The 21,537-nt window shown below is 35.9% G+C and overlaps 2 protein-coding genes across 4 annotated transcripts in view; both read left to right on the top strand.

Moving 5' to 3' along the window:
* LMLN (leishmanolysin like peptidase) overlaps window positions 1-21,537 on the top strand; it is a 96,683-nt gene that overhangs the window by 20,524 nt on the left and 54,622 nt on the right. For 2 of the 3 annotated variants that reach the window (XM_068546571.1, XM_068546570.1), the window contains exons 3-10: window positions 571-601; window positions 1,485-1,567; window positions 2,065-2,188; window positions 4,558-4,736; window positions 8,762-8,867; window positions 12,523-12,617; window positions 18,411-18,528; window positions 19,766-19,873. In XM_068546571.1, coding sequence (XP_068402672.1) covers window positions 571-601; window positions 1,485-1,567; window positions 2,065-2,188; window positions 4,558-4,736; window positions 8,762-8,867; window positions 12,523-12,617; window positions 18,411-18,528; window positions 19,766-19,873 — 844 coding nt within the window. The remainder of the gene's footprint in view (window positions 1-570; window positions 602-1,484; window positions 1,568-2,064; window positions 2,189-4,557; window positions 4,737-8,761; window positions 8,868-12,522; window positions 12,618-18,410; window positions 18,529-19,765; window positions 19,874-21,537) is intronic. The other variant, XM_068546572.1, reaches the window with a different exon arrangement.
* LOC137766381 (ubiquitin-conjugating enzyme E2 D2) lies at window positions 13,963-15,080 on the top strand. Its single transcript, XM_068546569.1, has one exon. It carries the CDS (start codon window positions 14,201-14,203, stop codon window positions 14,642-14,644), a length of 444 nt encoding a protein of 147 aa, XP_068402670.1. The 5' UTR covers window positions 13,963-14,200; the 3' UTR covers window positions 14,645-15,080.

Below are 21,537 nucleotides of genomic sequence, written 5' to 3' on the forward strand. Positions count from 1 at the left end.
CTGTTACCTGGAGTTCCATAAATGGAACTAGATGCTAATGCACCCTCAAAATGGAATTAAGCTAAATATGCTTTTTAGTTTAGAAAGATGAAGGCCATGGGATATGATTTAAATCTATACATCATGAATAATTTAAACACACCAGTGTATATCTACTTATGTGGTCAATAACAGACCTGGAAGGCACTTAAGTACTTGGAGGAACAATAAGACAAAATACTAATATATACAATAATAAGAACATTTACAAAATTATTAACCAGAGAGATGATATAGCCTAATTTTTATTTTAGAGTAAGAGGGTGTCCAGAAAAGAGATAAATTATGAATCTGTAGTAGTTTATGAAGAGCTATTGGGAGTAGCTGATGTCTTTCCCTGTCTTTAACTTCCCAAATGAATGAGATAGTATGTGATCAACTCTAAAATGCTCACTGAGATTTAGAGGGACTGATATGGCATGCTTCCACAAAGCATTCCTTGGGACTCCTGCCAGTTGTATTCTGAACAAAAATGAGACAGTGGTTTGCCCTCAGCGTGACAATCTTTATGTTTTATGTCATCATTTTCAGGTTGCTCCCTGAGAAAAGACACCTTGTAAAGGTATGTAGTAAATACTCATAGCTTGAATTGGACACTTAAAATGGTGCATTTTATTGTATGTAAATTTTACTTCAGTAATGAAAAACTTACACATGACTATTCTGTGAATGACTGAATAAAAGGTGTTGGTAGTGAATGTATTTCTCATTATCACCAAGGTGTTTTTGTGATGCACTCACTAAAACTTTGTTCATATTTGATATTAAGTTAGTCTTCTCATTTTATAATTTGATATTAAATCATTCTCATTTTTTTACTTGTCCTCTTAAGTTTTAGGGGAACAGAGCATGCTTAGGATAGGATGAAAAAGACGATGTTTTAAAAACATTGAGAACACTATTCTCTTGGTGGAAATGCTCATTCTCCTGAAGATTAATTGGTCTGATAGTATGAAATGCCAAGGTCATTTATAGAGGTGCTAGCCTCATAAGTTTTTTAACTGTTACAGAGGCACACACACACATTAAGCCAATTCATTATGGGCCACAGAAATGGGTGAGGCTAAAGTAGATCTTCTAAATATAAGATTTTCTTAACATAAACTACCTTCATGTTGGAATAATCTAAATCAGTCTCAAATTTAAAGTAAGATTAATAGTTGCAATTTATATTTTATAGTATTCTATTTAAATGGGGTAGGGAAGGAACTTTCTGGTGTTCTTTCCTCCAAACTAAACTAGAAAATGAGGAAATTCCTTTGCTCCTAGACTCAGTCTTTCCCCAGCCCTAGTCACACAACCTTTGACTAGTACCTATATTCCAGAATTATAAGGCTTTTTCCTTCTTTCGCCTTAGTCGTTAATATCCTATGCTTACTTGTTTTAAATATAGTTTATCTTTTAGCTGTAATTCTGACTGTTTTTTTTTTCCAACTTTTATTTAGACCAAACTTTTTCCACAAGCTGTTTCTTATTTAGAGAAGACTTTTCAGGTTCGTAGACCTGCGGGCACCATATTACTTAGCAGGTATGTCACATTACACACAGGTCATTTTCTTCAGTTGTTTAGTACTCTGCCCTCCCCATTCTGTCAGTATGGCAAATTGTGAGATTTATACTGGAGTATTTTATTATGCTGGTTCCTGGAGACCAAACTGTAAGATATTTAAAAAGAATAAAAGAGCATCTGTTGGGTAATCATTCTTTCCCCGATTTTCCATTATGAGGTGACCCACTGGACCTTTTCCTTGGGTGTAGTTGTACCCTTTTTCCCATATCCCCTTCCTTCCTCCTTCATGTGTACAGTATTGGCTTTTGAAGTATTTGAGTGTTTGAAAACCCAGATCAGAAGGATTTGCCACGGAACCAAAATTCTTTCTTAGACTACTTTTCTAACTAAAATAGTAACTATTGTAAATGAACTAAATATAGCAGCTACTAGTTTTTTTATAATGTTTTAACTGCTGTGAACTCATCTTTATTTTTTTTTTTGTAATTGAACTTTGATATACAAATGAACTGAAGACAATGTGCAACAAACCAATACCAATACCTGCGGAAGGAAAATGATCACCATAGATGCTGTACTGAGGAATGTGCAGAGCATACAAAATGTGGCCCCGTTATAGTGCCTGAGGAGCACCTCCAGGTATTTCACCCTGCTCTTAGCAATGTTCTTATTCTTTAGGATAAACTTATGACAGATTTTCATTCTGTGATTGTCACTAAGAAGATTTTACAGACTTAAGTTCAAAAGCTTCATTCTCTACCAAAAGTAATCACAGTTAGGTGTGCTGATTTTATTCTTTCATTGGTTTTCAAGTGAATTTAATTATTTTTTTCTTTTTTCAATTAATCTCTGGGGCTGCTGAATCATTTCTGCTTAGGACTTTATCTTTGCCCTCCAAAACATCTTTTAGCAACTATATACCTCAGAATTTTTAAAGGGCAATTTAACATTATCTCTTCAAATAAAAATAATGTGTATGCTTTAACCCAACCTGGAAATGTATTCCATAAAAATACTTATAACTATGTAATATATGTTCAAGGATATTCTTTGCAAAACTATAAATATGCCTATATTAATATTAGTTAAGTTATGGCATAACCACATAATGGAGCACTACACAGCTGTTAAAGAATGAAGTAGAAGGACTCCCCTGGTGGTCCAGCGGGTAAGACTCTGTGCTCCCAATGCAGGGGGCCCAGGTTCAATCCCTGGTTGGGGAACTAGATCCCATATGCATGCCGCAACTAAGAGTCTGCATGCTACAACTAAGATCCGGTGCAGCCAAAATAAATACACAAATATTAAAAAAAAAAAAATAACGAAATAGATCTTTATATACTGATTTGGAAAGATAGTTAAGCTTTTAAATGGAAAAAAAAAAGTTGTAAATCAGTATGGGTAGTTAGTCTATTTCATTTAAAAATTAAAAATTATCATCAATTATTCAGCTTTCAATAAAGCTGAAATAAAAGCATAAAAAATAAAAAAAAGTGTATATACACATATAAAAAATTATGAAGTAATCTGGAGGTATATGTATATTAAAAAATCTGGAGACATTAAAATTTTAATGGTTTTCATTGAGTTGGATTATGGGGGGCTTTTATTTGGTAACTTAAACATTTTTGTAATGTTCTAATTTTTCATATTAAGCATCTATTATTTGTATCAGAAAAAATATAAAAATTTTAAATGCATAAACCAGAAAGCCAATTTATTTATAGCTATATTTTGGAAAATATGATTATTGCTTTAGCTGCTTTTCTCTACTGAGCTGTGTTCTCTCATTACTTTTAGAAAATGAATACATTATTAAACATTGACTTTGTAAGCAAAATTAAGCATATAGTTGAAGTTTACTTTATAATTTTTTTCTCAGAGTATTTGAAGCTCACTAAAGGCTTTTAGAACCCTGTGTATTGGCACTAATACAGCTAACTTACTCAGCTTCCATTTTTTTTATCAAATTTCTTGAAAGCATAGAGGGTTTTGGGAACATGTTTAAAAATTAAAACAACTTGTTAATTACATATTTATCTCTTTTCCTAAGACATTTAGAGATATTTCCTAGACATTTTAAGGCACATTTCTTTGCTTTTTTTCTAAGGTATTTTTGTTTTTATTCTTTTGGCTTTTTCAAATTCTGCTTTCTACTTATCTTCTTGGGAATGAGAGATCATTTGAAAGAATGCTATTAAATCACAGCTTTTCTTAATATCAACTATTAATAGATTAAAGTAATTGAATTTTAAAATTATAAATACATGTATTAGAGAAACAAGGGTAAACAATGTAATGAAATGAGAATTTCTGTCTTTTCTCTCTCTACAAGCATCACTTACGCCTTAAAAAAAACACCATTTACTGATTTTCCTATATATAATTTGGAGATTATGATTGTTTAGGAACTTTGATAGAAGAAGTTCTCTAAAAAAAGTATGTTAAAAGGGCAAAGTTTGCTTAGAAAACTAGAAACAAAGGTAATATTACAAGATGACTTTAACTTTTTACCTTATATACTTTTGTATTATCTGAATTTTTAACAAGATACATGAATTACTTATAATAGGAAAATACTTCCAGTAAATAAAGTTTTTTATTAATTAGTTTTGAAGTAACTATAGATTCACGGGAAATTGCTAAAAAAAATGTGTACAAGAAGGTCCCTTGTAATTTTCACCTAGTTTCAGGGTTTAATAAAACCTTTTCTATTGCTGTCTTTTTTGTACCCTGGTTGGATGCCCTTTATAAATAGCAATTGTTTCTTTTATTTAATATTATACATTTATGATTATAGTATATAAAGTAGAAATTTTAATAAAATAAATTTAAAATTAGAGATAGGAATTGAGTAGAGAGAGGTATGGATTTTGATAAAAGCTGAAGGATAATAAATAAAAATTAAATCATACATATTTAGAGTCTGGATTCATTATAAATTAAAAGTCCTGATAGCTAACCTCATCTCTGGTCTGTTTTTCTGTTGTTGTCCCCCATGGGCATAGCAATGCAGAGTCTGCTGTGGGGGTAAGTGGCCCTGTGGAGCAGTGGGTGTGCCAGACCAAGAGGGAGTCCGGGATGCAGACTTTGTTCTTTATGTTGGTGCTCTGGCCACTGAGAGGTGCAGCCATGAAAACATCATCTCTTATGCAGCCTATTGTCAGCAGGAAGCAAAAATGGACAGGTAAACTTTCCCCTGAGACTTATTTCCTAAGATCTAAAATAAGAACTCTTAAACCATATTCTAAGTGTTGAGAGTACAAGAAGTTTGCATTTGCCAGATTACCTCCAGTAGTAAGAAATGGCATACAGCCTGGATTGGGGTGTGGTGGGGGAACCAGGTTATACGACTGCTATGCACATGGTAATATAAGTACCAATTCCAAAGGAAAAGTCTACTGTCAATAGAATTTTCTTTGAAAGTGATGGCACCTCTCTAAGGAAACAATTTGAGCCTTAATTTTAGCACTTCTGTGCTAAACTGTAAGATGTTCAAAATAACTCTTCATCTAATTGTCATATCATTATGTCCTTCACTTAGCTTAATTGTCTGTAAAAGGTTTAGAGTCCCGGAACTTCCCTGGCGGTCCAGTGGTTAAGTCTCCGCACTTCCACTGCAGGAGGAGCCAGGTCAGTCCCTGGTTGGACTAAGATCCCACATGCCGCTTGGCCAAAAAAAAAAAAAAAAAAAAAGAGTCCTCTTTTTTATGTACAAAATATTTCAAAAAATTTTTCTCAGTGAAGCAGCCTTGAAATAAAGTTGTTATGTATACAGAAGATTGCCTGTCACACACCAGACAAATCAGTTAAAGGCAGTAGAAACTGGTATGTCTCAGTATAGTTTGTATGTGACATTTTCAAATCTAGGAGAGTTAATGTGACCACATTCAATGGTCCAGTGAATGTAAGGACCATTGCTGAGTTCCTGAACATTCATCTACCTATCAAAATACTAGCTGACTTTAAAGAGCTGTTTCACTTCTATTGATATCTAATTAATTTAAGGAAAAAATGAAATTATTAGTAGGACCAAGTAGCCAATACAAAGGAAACACTAATATATGCTTCAGAATTATACTGTCAATACTGAAGGTGGTAAGGAGGTCAAAATCGGCATCATGGATTATGAAAGCAGTCTGTTAGCATGTTACTATGTAATTGTTGATCCATGAAATAAACTCAAAAATCTTTAGCTTCTGAATGTTGAGAATGCATCGAGTCAAATATTTAATATATTACTGAAGAAGGAAGTGCTATATGGTTTTGCAGATGTATATGTACTATTGTTTAGTAAAAAAATATATGTATTTAATAGAGTGTTCCTTTTTTCCTGAGAAGCTGTCATTAAATTTATGATATTTTATAATTACTGGTGTCTCAATATCAAGGAAATAATGGCATTTGAAGTGCTAAATGAATGACAAGTTACTTGATAAAATGAGATACTTCTTAAAGTAGATGTCTTTGAGAAATATACCTTCATAATAGCAGTGCTGCAAAATCATGGTTCTTTATCTGAATTTGACCTAAACCATATGGATTGTGCACACACACAATCTCATTTTTAATATACTGTTAAGTGTCAGAAGAACATTGCAAAACAGTGTACATAATACGATTTCATACTTGTTTTAAAAATCTGTATGGACTTGAATGTGCTAAGGTAAAAGTCAAAAATAATTAGGATTACCAGCTATCCCAGTTTTCTCGGGAGTACCCTTGTTTTAGCCCTAAAAGTCCCATATCCCGGGAAATCCCTCAGTCCTAGGCAAACCAGGATGGCTGGTTACTCTAAAAAATAAAGCACCCCAATTGTTGATAGCAGTTACCTGTGATAGTGGAATTTAGTGGCGGCAGTTTGTAAAATAGGGAATTTTTACTTTTTTCTTCATACATTTCTATATGTTTGGATATATAGCTTTTTCCAATGAGCTTTTATTACTTTTTTAAACAAAAGACATGTTAAAGTGAACCTTATGTATTAGGAACAGAATGGCTTCCCTGGGGAAGTAGGGAGAGGGATATAAAATCCCATGTTGAGATGGGCCTAGATTAGTTCAACTCCTTTCAGCATCTGATAATACTGAAAGTACTTAAAGTATCTAATTGTCTTTTGGGAGAGAATCCAACATAGGAGTTATCACATAGATGAGAATCCCATAGCCCAGAGATGCATCTCACTTTCATTGTACTGCTATTATGTTTCTTTAAGGCACTTGAACATTTGGTTCGCTTTAGGTATGAATGACTAGCTGAAAGAATAAATGTTCCTCGTGTCAGTGAATCTGAAGCTACTCATGTATGTATTCTCATACCTGGGGAAGATTTTGTTTTCTTATGAGGAGAATGTTGATGTTAGAAGAGCAATATCTTAAGTTGTTCTTTTTGAATCTTTTTGATAGAAATGAAACTTTCCTTCAAAACTGCTATATTGCGTTAATTCATTCCATAAATATTTGAGCGCTTAATATGTTGCCAGCAGACTAGGTGAACAAAATAGACACGTGTACCTGTCTCATGGAACTTACAAATTACAGAGGGAGTCAGATATTAGTTAAATACTGATACAAATAGACATGTGACTTCAAATATGATAAATACTTTGTAGAAAAAGACAGGGTGTTGCAACATTAAAGAGAACAAAAGGGGGAAACATAATTTAGATCAACTGGGCAAAAAAGGCCTCTTTGAAAAAGTGAAACTTTAGATATAACCTGAAAATCGATAGGCTTCAGCCAAATAAAGAGCTGGAGAAAGAGCTTATGTTAGGAAAATGCTGTGTCTACCTGTTGCTGTTAGAAGCCACTCCAGTGGAAACTGTGTTTGAGGATGAGAGCTTTAGGGGATGCATTGGAGGGAGAAGTAGACAGTGCTGTTTCATTCTAAATGCAGTAGGAAGTCCCTGACAGGGTTTAAGCCTGATAGTGACGTTTATTTTATATCTTAGAGGTCACCGTGGCAATATTTTGGTGAGTGAATTATACTCATACTTTTCTAAGTGTAAGTCTGTTGTTTTCAAGTATGAAGAAAGTGCACTGTATGTTTTTTTAACTAAATAAGGCAAATGTTACTCTGTAAATAGGCCATCACCATTTGGGGAGGTTTGTGGTATTTCTATGGTAAAATGTTGAGGTAGTGTTGGGAGAAATACCTTGGGGTTCCTTACTGTTTGTCACAGCTTTTGAAAGGCAGGTGGGTGCATGGTAAAACTGATTGAATTACTGTGGGTCCTTGTCAGCTCTTGGACTCTCAAGTTCTAGGCTCAGAAAGAGATATAGAATTCTGTAGATTCTAGAAGGTATAGAATACTGTATGAAAGAAGATAATAGGAAGCTAAAAAACTTTATGTTGGGCTTCCCTGGTGGCAGTGGTTAAGAATCCGCCTGCCAATGCAGGGGACATGGGTTCAAGCCCTGGTCCGGGAAGATCCCACATGCCGCAGAGCGACTAAACCCGTGCCCCACAACTACTGAGCCTGTGCTCTAGAGCCTGTGTGCCACAACTACTGAAGCCCGCGCGCCTAGAGCCCGTGCTCTGCAACAAGAGAAGCCACCACAGTGGAAGCCTGCGCACCAAAGCGAAGAGTAGTCCCCGCTCACCACACTAGAAGAAAGCCCATGCACAGCAACAAAGACCCAACACAGCCAAAAATAAATAAATTAAATAAATAAATTTTTAAAAAATTTTTTTATGTTAATGAAGGCATTATTGGGACAAGAGAAAGGGGATAGTGAAATGGAAATCAGAAGGTTCAGCAACTTGCAGCAACCTGAATGATTTGCTTATTGTCCTATTTTGTACCTACTTTTCCTCTCTACCTACTTGTCTGTCCCTGTGCCTATATATATAGTGAAATGCTGAAGTCAGAAATGAATTTTGCAAGTAAAATAGTGTTATAATTTAAATTTTTTAGTTCATTCCCTTTTTTGGTACATATTGACATACTTTACAAATTCACACTGAAGTATAATTAACTGACTCTATCCTCTTGTGGGAACAGGTGTTGATTAGCCATGTCATAGGAAAACACAGGTATATGTCTTGAAAGTAAAAGATAGTGAAAGTTAGATGTTATGTTATAAAATGACATTTGATATTTCACAAAGATTTTTCTGACCTTGATCAGTTTTTGATAGAAAAATATAGGTTAATAAGTATAATACATATTGTCCTGGAATATAATTAAACATTTAATGTCTGTTTTAACAGGCCAATTGCAGGATATGCTAACCTGTGTCCAAATATGATCTCTACCCAGCCTCAGGAGTTTGTTGGGATGCTGTCCACAGTGAAACATGAGATTATTCATGCCCTGGTAAATTTTGCTGTTAACTATTGTTCTCTCCTTCATGCCTTGATTTTCTGATTATACTCTCATTTTGATGTATATGTTAAAATTTAAGATTACGTGGCATCTTAGATCATGTTCAGTAAAACCTAGTTGATTAGACCTCTGCCAGTAGACAATTTTTAATGATTAGGATAGTGGCTCGGTTGAGTTATACTACCTAAAATAATTAAACAAGTAAATCTATTGGGCAAATAGGAGTTCTGAAAAAATGATTAAGCTTCTTAAGAAAAAACTTAGTAATTAAAAAAAATTCACTTTCATCTAAAATGATAGCTGATATGCTAATTACAGATCTTATCTCTTACAGAGATCTCATTTCTAAAAGTCTTCTTGGTCTATTTAGACTTTCTGAATTTTATATATACTAACTGATTCAGAACTTTGCTTTTCCCCAATTGGTCCAAAGTAGTAAACTTTTACATGTCTGGGGAATTAAATAAAGTTGCCTAAAACCTAGGAAATGTCCTCCTGATGTCATTCATATGTTTAGAAAACAGATGGGAGTAAAATGCAGTGATTAAGAGAGAGAATGGGACTTCCCTGATGGTGCAGTGGTTAAGAATCTGCCTGCCAGTGCAGGGGACATGGGTTCAATCCCTGGTCTGGGAAGATCCCACATGCCATGGAGCAACTAAGCCTGTGCACCACAACTACTGAGCCTGTGCCCTAGAGCCCGCGAGCCGCAACTACTGAGCCCACATGCCACAACTACTGAAGCCCACGTGCCTAGAGCAGGTGCTCCGCAACGAGATAAGCCACCGCAATGAGAAGCCTGCGCACCACAACAAAGAGTAGCCCCCGCTCACCGCAACTAGAGAAAGCCGCCATGCGGCAACGAAGACCCAACACAGCCAAAAATAAATAAATAAACTTATAAAAAACAAAAATTAAAAAAAAATGGTAGCACCCACTATAGAGTACATTATTAAAAAAAAGAGAGAGGGAGAGAATGGATCATGCAGATCTAGGTGCGAATCTCCTTAGCTTTACTGCTAAAAATCTTTGGGATCTACTACAAATTATTTAGCCTTTGTAAGCCTCTGTTTCATCTATAAAATGAAGATAGTAGTACATACTACAATGGATTTTTTTCTTGAGGATTAAATAAGATGAAACATAAATGGCTTAGCACCATGCTCTACATAGTAAGGTATAATAAAATTAGTGGCTATCATTTATTAGTCTTATTTCGTGAGCTATTATGTATGACCTCAGTCTTTAAATCAGCAAATACCTTGGATAATTCAGTGAAACTCTAGTGTATCCAGATAGCACTTCTGTTCGTCAAGTAAGGAGATTCTAAAATGAATCATCTCTTTTCCTTTTATTAAAAAAGTAAGTCAAACCTGCTATTGTGATGAAAGACAAGCATCATTCTAAGTAACATTTTAAGCTTTAAGCTCCAAAAACAATAGATACTTGATGTTGAGAGAACCAGAAAAAAACAGCAGGTTTTAAGTGCAGTATATAAGTGAACATGAATGCAGAGGTCCCAGACATGAGGTAAATTAGGTTATGAACAGGCAGGTCACAAAAGAAAAGGTCCAGTTGGCCAAGAAGTATATGAGAACATATTCACATTTACTTTAGCAATCAGGGAGTCTCAAATTAAAGTCAGACACCATTGAATATAAAAGCATGTGTGAGAGTTACTATGTACATTGACTTTAAGGTAGTGATTACCTCTGGGAAAAGTGGGAAGAGAAAGGGTGAAGGTAATGGGCCTTTAACGATATTTATTCTGCAGTGTTTTATTTCTTTTAAAAAAAAAGTCTGAAGAAAATATGGCAAAACTAATATCTTAAATCCTCTTAAAGAGTATACATAAGTTTCTATTAGATTTTTTAACTTTTTTGTGTATTTGAATTATTTAAAAAATTGTAAAAACCTAGGAAATTTAAAATATTAGTTTGTCTCAAGAACCATCCTGGAGGATGGTAAGAATTAAATGTTTAACAAATACACTTATTCCCTATAAAGTTATATATGCTCTCGCTATCAATACAGTCATTCCTGATTCTTTCAATACCAGATAAGCCTTCTGAAATGTGAGTGCTTAGAAAAATTTTCAAATTGATATTGTGGAAAAAAATGTGTATTTAGAATATTATGAAAGATGAGGCACAGCATACTATTTTAAGCTTTATATAACCTCAGTGAATTGTATATTAAAAACTGTTTAGATTTTCTTACCTGACTCCATTAAATGTTCTTTGCATCTTCAGAGATTAAAAAAGAAGAAATGTAGGAATAAAAGAATACTCTGGATTCCATTAATCATTTTGGCAAGCCTTGAATGACACAGGCCATGGTTATGTAAGCAAAGACATTTGCCAAAGAAATTGATTAATTAAGTGATCATTTGTGATTGTTAGTTATTTGGATATAAACTATAGCATAGTCTCAATGTATAAACATACTTAAATTAGTAGTTACAAAAGCACTTTGTTTTAGTTATTAGGTTAGGAAAGAAAGTAAGAAAAGAAATCTCACTAATGAAATAGGAGATATCAAATGTCAGTAATTTTTTTTTTTTTGGCCCATTTTCTCATCTTATTTGGGAGAGGGGATAGAGAATGGGAATTTGAATACCTTTATGTGAAGTAGCTACTATCTTATTAAAACAGAAGACTTCTTAAAAATACTGTCTAAAAATGTGATTATAAACACACAAATTGGGGCTTCCCTGGTGGTGCAGTGGTTGAGAATCCGCCTGCCAATGCAGGGGACACGGGTTCGAGCCCTGGTCTGGGAAGATCCCACATGCCACGGAGCAGCTGGGCCCGTGAGCCACAATTGCTTAGCCTGCGCGTCTGGAGCCTGTGCTCCGCAACAGGAGAGGCCGCGATAGTGAGAGGCCCACGCACCGTGATGAAGAATGGCCCCCGCTCGCCGCAACTAGAGGAAGCCCACGCACAGAAACGAAGACCCAACACAGCCAATAAATAAATAAATAAATAAATTTATTTAAAAAAAAAACCAAAAACACACAAATTCACATTGTAAAAAACTTTTAGAAATACAGATGATTTTACACATTACTCTACCACCAAAAGAACCACAGCTAACATTTCGATATATGTTTCCAGTCTTTTTTCCGAAGTATACACCCCCCCACATAAACACACATTTATAGTCTTTTTTATTTTAGATATAGATATATATTAAATATGGACTTTGGTATCAAAGACTTGGAATTTTTATGAGTGATCTTACGAGCACACCCCCCTGCTCTAAACTGTATTGTTAATTGTTAATAGTAACATTACCTGGTTGCAATTGTAGAGTTTGTTAGTAAGTTCATGTGAAGAGGACCAACTATGATAAACACGTCTTTAAACAAATAAATGCATTATCTATACCAACCAAAGAATGTCTCTATTACTATTACTTTTGGTTTCCTCACTTAGAATTATCTCAAGTAATTGAAATTTAAAATTCATAATATGAAACACTTAATTTCAGTCCAATTCCAGTATATGACAAGTTCCTGTAGAAGTATTGGCCTGACGCTTTTATGTGGTTGTATCAGTGTTCTCTTTTGATAGTGGCATGTTGTGATATCTATAATCAGATTTGATATTTTTCACTGTAAGACATTTTGAACTTTTTCTTACAGGGTTTCTCTGCTGGGCTATTTGCATTCTACCATGATAAAGATGGAAATCCTCTAACTTCAAGATTTGCAGATGGTCTCCCACCTTTTAACTATAGGTATTTGTTTTTTTTTGTTCTTGTTCTTCTCTTTTAGGAGAGTGCTAAGACTAGAATCTGAGAATCATAGCATGTTAAGTTCCATAAATAATAGTGGCTTTATGGCTAGCCTAAGAAGATTGTATGTCCTATCTTATTAAAACAAGATAGGATATAAGGGTGGGATGAATTGGGAGATTAGGATTGACATGTATACACTACCATGTGTAAAATAGCTAGCTAGTGGGAACCTGCTGTATAGCACAGGGAGCTCAGCTCAGTGCTCTGTGATGACCTAGATGGATGGGATGGGGGTGCAGGGTGGGAGGGAGGTCCAAGAGGGATGGGATATATGTATACACATAGCTGATTCACTTCGTTGTACAGCAGAAACTAACACAACATTATAAAACAATTATACTCCAATGAAAAAAAAAAAAGAGTTCATTTAGCTTCACCTTTTCATTTTACAGATGAAACAATTGAGATGGAGAAAACTTAAGTGACTTATCCAAAGAGCCAGGACTCTTTGCCAAGCAGAGCTCTTTTGCACCACTCTGTAGCTTGTATTACTTTATAGAAGAGTCAGGCCATGGGAAAATATGGGTTGGTTATAGTTTGGTTTTTTAATAATTATTGCCTGTACATGGCAATATTTACATGTTAACTGGTATTTTATTTAGCACATCATATTAACAGTGACCTAGAGGTTCAGGGCCTAAAAGAAATAATACCAAGAATTACTAAAAAAAAAAATTATCAAGAATTTTATATAGAATATCAGTCACAGAACTATAACCATTTGCATGCATTTATATAAAAAATAAATCTCTAAATTAAGAGCACATGTCCACAAAAAGACATGTAAATGAATGTTCATGGCAGTTTTGTTATTAATAAACAAAAAATGGAAACCACCTAAAGGTCCATCAATAGAAGAATGGATTAATAAATCGTGATATATTCCTATAACCAAAAACTTACAAGGCACTACAAAGAACACATTACTGCTGCATGCAATAAAGTGTATGACTATCACAGTTACAAGGTTCAATAAAAGAAGTTGTAGTCCAGGGACTTCCCTGGTGGCGTGGTGGTTAAGAATCCACCTGCCGGGCTTCCCTGGTGGCGCAGTGGTTGAGAATCTGCCTGCCAGTGCAAGGGACACGGGTTCGAGCCCTGGTCTGGGAAGATCCCACATGCCGCGGAGCAACTAGGCCCGGGAGCCACAACTACTGAGCCTGCGCGTCTGGAGCCTGTGCTCCTCAACAAGAGAGGCCGCGATAGTGAGAGGCCCGCGCACCGCGATGAAGAGTGGCCCCCGGCCTAGAAGGAAGAGGCAGCTACCGTGGTGGCGGCGGCGGCGGCTCGGGCGGCAGCGCATAAAGGGGCCGCCGCCGGGTGATGCGGTCACCCCTGCGGGAGGCTCAGGAGCCGAGTGGGCCACGGCCCCAAGTCCGTCCCGCCGGACCCGCGCTCCGGAACTCCCCATCTTCTCCGGCCGACCCGCGATCACCGAGGCGGCCTCGCGCCCCCTCGCCCCTTCCCCGTCCCTCCCCTGCCCCTGTTCCCGCCCCGGGGGCCGCCTCCACCCGCCTCCCACGATGGCTCTGAAGAGAATCCACAAGGAATTGAACGACCTGGCGCGGGACCCCCCAGCACAGTGTTCAGCAGGTCCCGTTGGAGATGATATGTTCCATTGGCAAGCTACAATAATGGGGCCAAATGACAGTCCCTATCAGGGTGGAGTATTTTTCTTGACAATTCATTTCCCAACAGATTACCCCTTCAAACCACCTAAGGTTGCGTTTACAACAAGAATTTATCATCCAAATATTAACAGTAATGGCAGCATTTGTCTTGATATTCTACGGTCACAGTGGTCTCCAGCACTAACTATTTCAAAAGTACTTTTGTCCATCTGTTCTCTGTTGTGTGATCCCAATCCAGATGATCCTTTAGTGCCTGAGATTGCTCGGATCTACAAAACAGATAGAGAAAAGTACAACAGAATAGCTCGGGAATGGACTCAGAAGTATGCGATGTAATTAAAGAAATTATTGGATAACCTCTACAAATAAAGATAGGGGAACTCTGAAAGAGAAAGTCCTTTTGATTTCCATTTGACTGCTTTCTATGAGCCCACGCCTCATCTTCCCCTGTGCACATGTTTACCTGATACAGCAGTGCTGCGTGTTGTACATACTTGGAACAACAAACTAGAAATACTGTACTTCTGTACCAACATTGCCTCCTAGCAGAGAAGTGTGTGTGTGACAAGCCAGTTCTCCAGGTATAACCTAGGTGTGAGACTAGAAGCTTTCCTTATTGACTTAAATTTGGATAACGGCAGAGTGAGGGGTGGTGGGTATGGTGTGTGCTTGGATGGGGAAGAAAAGCTCCACTGACCTGTAGGAGATTGTTTTTTAAGTGAAATCCCATTAAACTCAAAACAGTTATGAAAAGCAAGGTGAAGAACATGAAGCTGTTTCTGTATTCATTTTATTCCGAAGGACTTAACGTCTTAGGTGAAAGTTATGACCAATCAGATTAAACTCTACCTACATCCTGTATTTTAAGGTCTAAGTTTAACTGGTCAACATTTAAATGGATTGGAGCTATTAGTAAAGTGTGATGGGCTTTGTTTCCAACTCTTTTACATCTCCCCACCCGTCAACCTTCGTCCTTCAGCCCCTCTTTCTCTCTTCCATATTCTTTGGTTTGTATGTGGTTTCTCAGTTAATACATAGCTAATAGCTCGTATTTTTCTTATGTTTTTAACTGCTTAGGTCTATCTGGATGTAAGGGTGAAAATTCATTCGATGGAAATACTTGTGTATATTTAAAGACCCAATTGCTCCTCTGGAGCCTGTACGTTCAAGAATGATTAATCTGTGTAATAAACTGATTACTACAGTCATTACAAAAAAAAAAAAAAAAGAGTGGCCCCCGCTCGCCACAACTAGAGAAAGCCCTCGCACAGAAACGAACACCCAACACAGCCATAAATAAATAAATAAATAAATAAATAAATAAATAAATAAATAAATAAATAAATAAAAAAAATTAAAAAAAAAAAAAAGAATCCACCTGCCAATGCAGGGGACACGGGTAGGGGACACGGGTTCGATCCCTGGTCTGGGAAGATCCCTCATGCTGCAGAGCAACTAAGCCAGTGTGCCACAGCTACTGAGCCTGTGCTCTAAAGCCCGTGAGCCACAACTACTGAGCCCGTGTGCCACAACTACTGAAGCCCGTGCGCCTAGAGCCCACGCTCCACAACAGGAGAAGCCACCGCAATGAGAAGCCCGCGCACCACAATGAAGAGTAGCCCCCACTTGCCGCAACTGGAGAAAGCCCGTGCACAGCAACAAAGACCCAAGGCAGCCAAAAAAAAAAAAAAGTCATAGTTCAGTTGTATGGAGTTTTAAAACAGTCAACGATAAAAGACAGATTAGTAGTTTTACTTGAAGCCGCAGGCTATTAAATGCCATACAAGTTGAACAGATTGAGACGGGGCATAAGGAAACCTTCTTGGGGTGCTGACGCTCTTCCATATCTTTATCAGAGTAGTGGTATATGGATGTAGAATACAAAATTAATTCTCACACGAAGATCTCCGTTTAGGTAGCTAGAAGTAAATAAATATTAAAACAGATAGTACTTTATTCATCATAGTATTTTTTTAGAGTATATGTGAAGAGACAATTCTAATGTAGAAATACATGTTTTACTTCCTAGATTGTGTTCGTTTGGTGGTATGGGAGAAGTCTGGTCTTTCCTAAGAATTGTGGTCTTTATGGGAAACATATAAATAGTGAGATAGGCAACATCTACGTAGTGATGTACATAAGGAGGAGAGAGATTCCTACACACAAGAACCATTGTTAAGCTGATAATTTGCAGTGCTTTCTTACATTCGGGATATTCCTCAAAAGCAGAAAATCTTACAGTATAAATGGAGATAATAGAGTAATAAGAAATTCAGGTGTTAGACATAGAAAGAGTCAGATTTGGCCCTAACCTATTTTTTTGGAGAAACCATTAATCTTGAAATGTGAATGATGAAGAGGATATTGGGGTTATTAATGAGGTAAAAACTGATTATTTTCTTGTTGGCTTTGTTCACTGTGTTTAAACATTGCCTTGCCACGGAAAAAGAAAAGGAATTAAGAATAATCTTTCTAAGGCATGGGTAGATGAATAGATATATAATACAACAAATAAAAGTGTTAAGTGTAGAATCTAAGTAATGGTTACTGGGTATGCAGGTGTTCACCATATAATTCTTTGAATAAATGTGTAAAATCTTCATAAAATAATGGTGGGAAAAAATAGCCTCTTTATATTCTGTTTTATTGGTGAGAATGAGAGATTCATAGGGTCAGTGGTAGAAGTAATCTAGGAAAAAGCCAGAAAAAAATGATACAGGTTATAGGGGGAAAAAAATTGATGTCCATTATAATTTTCTATAATAAATATAACACTTTTGTAGTAGTGCTTTTATTTGTGCAAGATAGATTCCCCAAAATGAGATTGTTTTCTCCCATTTAGTTATCTTTTTATTTGTCATATTTTTTCCCATACAGAAAAGTTTTAAATTTTTATATTATTAATCTTTTTTATTGCTTAAGAAAGTTTCTTCTGCCCTACAAAGATTATACAAATATTCTTCTAAATTTCTTCTGGTAAATTATTATTTGAATTTTTTATGTTCATAGCTTTAATCCATTTAGAATTTATTTTTGCTTCATGTATTTGGGGGTTCTTTTGTAAGGCACATACATGTTTATAATTGTTATGTCTTCTTGGTGGATTGACCATTTCTTCATTATAAAATGTCTCTAGTAACAATTTTTGTCTTAAAGTCTATTTTGTCTGATGTTAGTATAACTGTTCCAGCTCTCTTTTGAGTCCTATTTTCATGGTACATGCTTTTAATCCTTTTACGTTCAACCTACTTGTATCCTTGACTCTGAACTGTGTCTCTTGTAGACATAGTTGGATCATGTTTTTTTTTTAATGCATTCTGCCAGTCAACCCCCTTCTGCTCCCTCTGGCTGCCAGATAGCTGGTTTTCACCATGATTGTGGGCTGTTGGTTTTCAAAGCTGCCACAAAGCTGGAGAGAGGGCATGGGAAAACGCCACAAAGCTTGCTGTTCTTTCTGAGATTCATTCATTTTTCTTAAAGAAGTGCTTCCTGGATTACTACAAGCCTTTGGTTAATTTCCAGAGTTCTGAAAAGGTTCATTTGGCCAATTTTGATACTTTCCCCATTGCTTTCATGAAGTTCAGAGGTCCTTACTCTGCCATTTTTACTGACATTTGTCTGGAATTTATTTCTGTATATGGGGTAAAATAGGGATTTAACTTTAATTTTTCCTAGTAGGATAACCAATTTTACAGCACAGTTATTAAGTAAATTATGCTTTCCCACTAAATTAAGATGTCACCTTTTGTTAAGTTTTGTTATGTACAGTACTAAGATATGTCTCTCGACATGCTTTTGTTTTATCCAGTAAATTTGTTAAGAGGAAGTAATTCATTGTCATCTTAGCCAAATATTAGCTATTTGAATTTGAGCAAGTTACTTCATCTCTCTAAGCTTCTGTCTCTTTATCTGCAAAATAGTGATGATAATCTCATAAAGTTATTGAAAAGATTAAATTAGAAAATGCTATCAAGTCTTTGCTTGCACTTGGTGTATAGTAAGCTCAAATATTTTAATTTCATATTGATATTCATAAACACTTTTACACTTAAAGTGGTGGTGAATTTGCAAAAAGGACTGTCTTTTTATTCTTTAAATGCAGTCTTGGATTATATCAATGGAGTGATAAAGTAGTTCGAAAAGTGGAGAGATTATGGGATATTCGAGATAATAAGAGAGTTCCTCACACCGTGTATCTTCTAGTAACACCTCGTGTTGTTGTGAGTATCACTGAACTTCATGTCTCATGAGCCATCTGCTCTTTTCGTTCATTATGGTCCCTTCTTTACTAATCATTATTGTTTAAGAACTAACGATTAAATTTCAAAGCCTGTAGTAGGAAACATAATATAAAGGCAGTACAGTAAAGCTACAGGCCAAGCACAGTCTGAGGAAACAGAAATTTGGCAATGACTCTTATGGCTGCATTCTACCCACTGCTTTAAGTTGTGATACCAGTGCTCTGTTGTGATACCTCTTAGGATCCCTGGTACTATATGCATAATTGCTGGTCATTTCATTTGGAGTCTGTTTTAGTCAGGGTTCTCCAGAAAAACAGAACCAACAGGATGTGTTGAGAGAGAAAGAGATAAAGAGATTTATTTTAAGTAATTGGCTGGTCCAAAATCTGATGAGGTAGGCTGGCAACCTGAAGACTCAGGGAAGAGTTGTAGTTTGAGTCCAGAAGCAGTCGGCTGGCAAAATTCCTTCTTGCTCAGGGGTAAAGTCAGCCTTTGTTCTATGAAGGCCTTCAACTGACTGGCCCATTTATGTTACAGAGTGATCGGCTTTACTTAAAGTCCACTAATTTAAATGTTAATCTCATCCAAAAACACCTTCACAGAAACATTCAGAATAATGTTTGATCAGCTAGCTATCTGTGGCCCAGCCAAGTTGACACATAAAATTAATCATCACACCCTCTTATTTAATGACAGAAACCTATTCTCCCTTCTCCCCCTTCCTTGACTACACACAGCTCCTTCTGACCTCTGAACTTTTGCACTGCTCTTGGGATACTTCCCATCCCTGGAAATCTCTAACTGAAGGACAGACGAAACCAAATGAACAAAATTGTTTTCTAATGAACAACTTATTTTTCTTACAAAAACTATATCCATAATAAGAGCAGTTTATACCTGCATTAAAATCATTGTTGACACAACAGTTGCAAATGGCAATCATACCGGTCTATAACTTTTTTGAAATATATGACTTAAAGCCAAAATCTTCAAATAGAGGAAAAAATATTAAGAGAAATAGTAGTTCAATAGCAAAGAAAAGTGTGACAGCATCAAAATATTTAATTATATTAAAAACTGTATTTTTAAAAGACATTCTTTCTTCTCACCAAAGTAATTCTTTAATGACTACTTTATTATATCCAGTGTGGTAAGGAGTTTGCCATTATGTTGTACTTTTGTAGGGTTTATTTACTTTTTTTTTTCTGATTCTTAGGATGAGGCACGAAAACACTTTAACTGTCCAATTCTGGAGGGAATGGAACTTGAAAATCAAGGTGGTATGGGCACTGAGCTCAACCATTGGGAAAAGCGATTATTAGAGGTCAGTTTATTTTAGAATTTTACTAGACATATTTTTTCTTTAATGAAAGAATTCGTACTCAACTTATTCAAACATGTAATAGATTATAAAGTAAAAAAATTTAAGAAGTCTCTTTCCCCTTTTGCTTTCCAGATCCACTTTCCAGATGTAATCACTATTTAAGTTTTTTAAATATCCTTCCAGAAATGTTAGATAGACAGATAGACAGACACACTGACACACAGTTTTTTTTTAAATAGGTTCATACATTTATGCAACTTTTTTCATTTAACAATATATCTTAGACATCTTTCCAAGGCAGTATAAGTGCTTCTGCTATCATACAATGTATGCTTTCCTAAGGAACCTCTTTCTTCAAAATCGAACGCTAAAAATAACAAGGCTTGTAGGAAACACAAATACCAGGTTATTAACAAAAGCAATAAGTCATAATAAAAGTACTAGCTCAGTCTGAAAAGACATCATATTTCCAATAAATAAACTCCTGTATTTACTCTAGTATTTCTTTACCTTAAACAATAGCAAAAAGCAATGGTAGATAGATGAGAGACTATAAATCTGAATAATGGGGACAAGAGTAAAATGTACAAAGGTAAGAGAACAATGCAACAAACACTTCTAAGACAAAGCCTCTGGCCATACGGAGCCAGTTGGAAGAACATGGAGTGAATGAGCATCATACACAGCACAGCATTCCTCTGTTGCTGTGTTCGGCTGTCTTAGTGTATTTTGGGTTTTTGTTTGTTTTTTAATTTTTATTTTATATTGGAACATAATTGATTAACAATGTTGTATTAGTTTCAAGTGTACAGCAAAGTGATTAATTTAGCTGCTATTGTTCCATTGCACAAAACATTAAAATCCAGAGAGAAATCATTATGAACCAACATGATTCCATCTTATACTGATGTCATTCCCTTATTTACTAGTCTCACATGAGCTCATTTACATTACAAAAATACATGCATTAGTAGAATAGACTGTATACATGGATCTACTTATTTTTAAACAGCTACATAGTATTATATGAATGTAAAAACAATCCTTTTTAATGAATAATTATGTTTTAAATTTTTTGTCTTAAAAATGTTGTAATGAGCAATTTATTTATACCTTCACTGCCTTACAGGAGTGGCATTCCAGTAGGTGTTCTTAGATTCAACTAAATAGTCAGTCAAACCTATAAGACCTAAACAGGTCACATTCAAAAAACATTAGAAGGATACAAGAAAGAAAGTACAGCATGCCAGCATGGCAGAGTCAGGCATTTCTCTAGTGCTCTACACAGTAGTCTAAGGGCTGTCATCCATGCCTCTCTCCCTCTCCCTCCAGCTCAAATACCATAAGCACAAGACCATAATAGAGGGGTGCAAGAACCAGCCTGGCTTAGAAGTACCATGTCCCAAATAAGAACCAACATGTTTTTCTAACAGTTTCATAGACATAACTTCCAGATGCCTGTAAGGGACATACCCATAAGAGTCACTGCACACAGAGAAGTCCGAAACTGTGGTTTACCAACAGGTATTCATGTTCATTTATAGTAATCCCAAGTCCAGAGGCATAACAGGTGGTGTTTTTTCCTTAAGTCCTGTTGCCTAGTAACACAGTTGACATTCCACCCTTATTAGGTTTCCAGGGGAGCAGAACTAGAAAGTTAATGC

The sequence above is a fragment of the Eschrichtius robustus genome, chromosome 6 (genome assembly GCF_028021215.1).
Source record: "Eschrichtius robustus isolate mEscRob2 chromosome 6, mEscRob2.pri, whole genome shotgun sequence".
Lineage (NCBI taxonomy): Eukaryota > Metazoa > Chordata > Mammalia > Artiodactyla > Eschrichtiidae > Eschrichtius > Eschrichtius robustus.

Excerpts from the sequence above, each read along its gene's own strand:
- LOC137766381 (XM_068546569.1), top strand. The coding sequence starts at position 14,201 with ATGGCTCTGAAGAGAATCCACAAGGAATTGAACGACCTGGCGCGGGAC.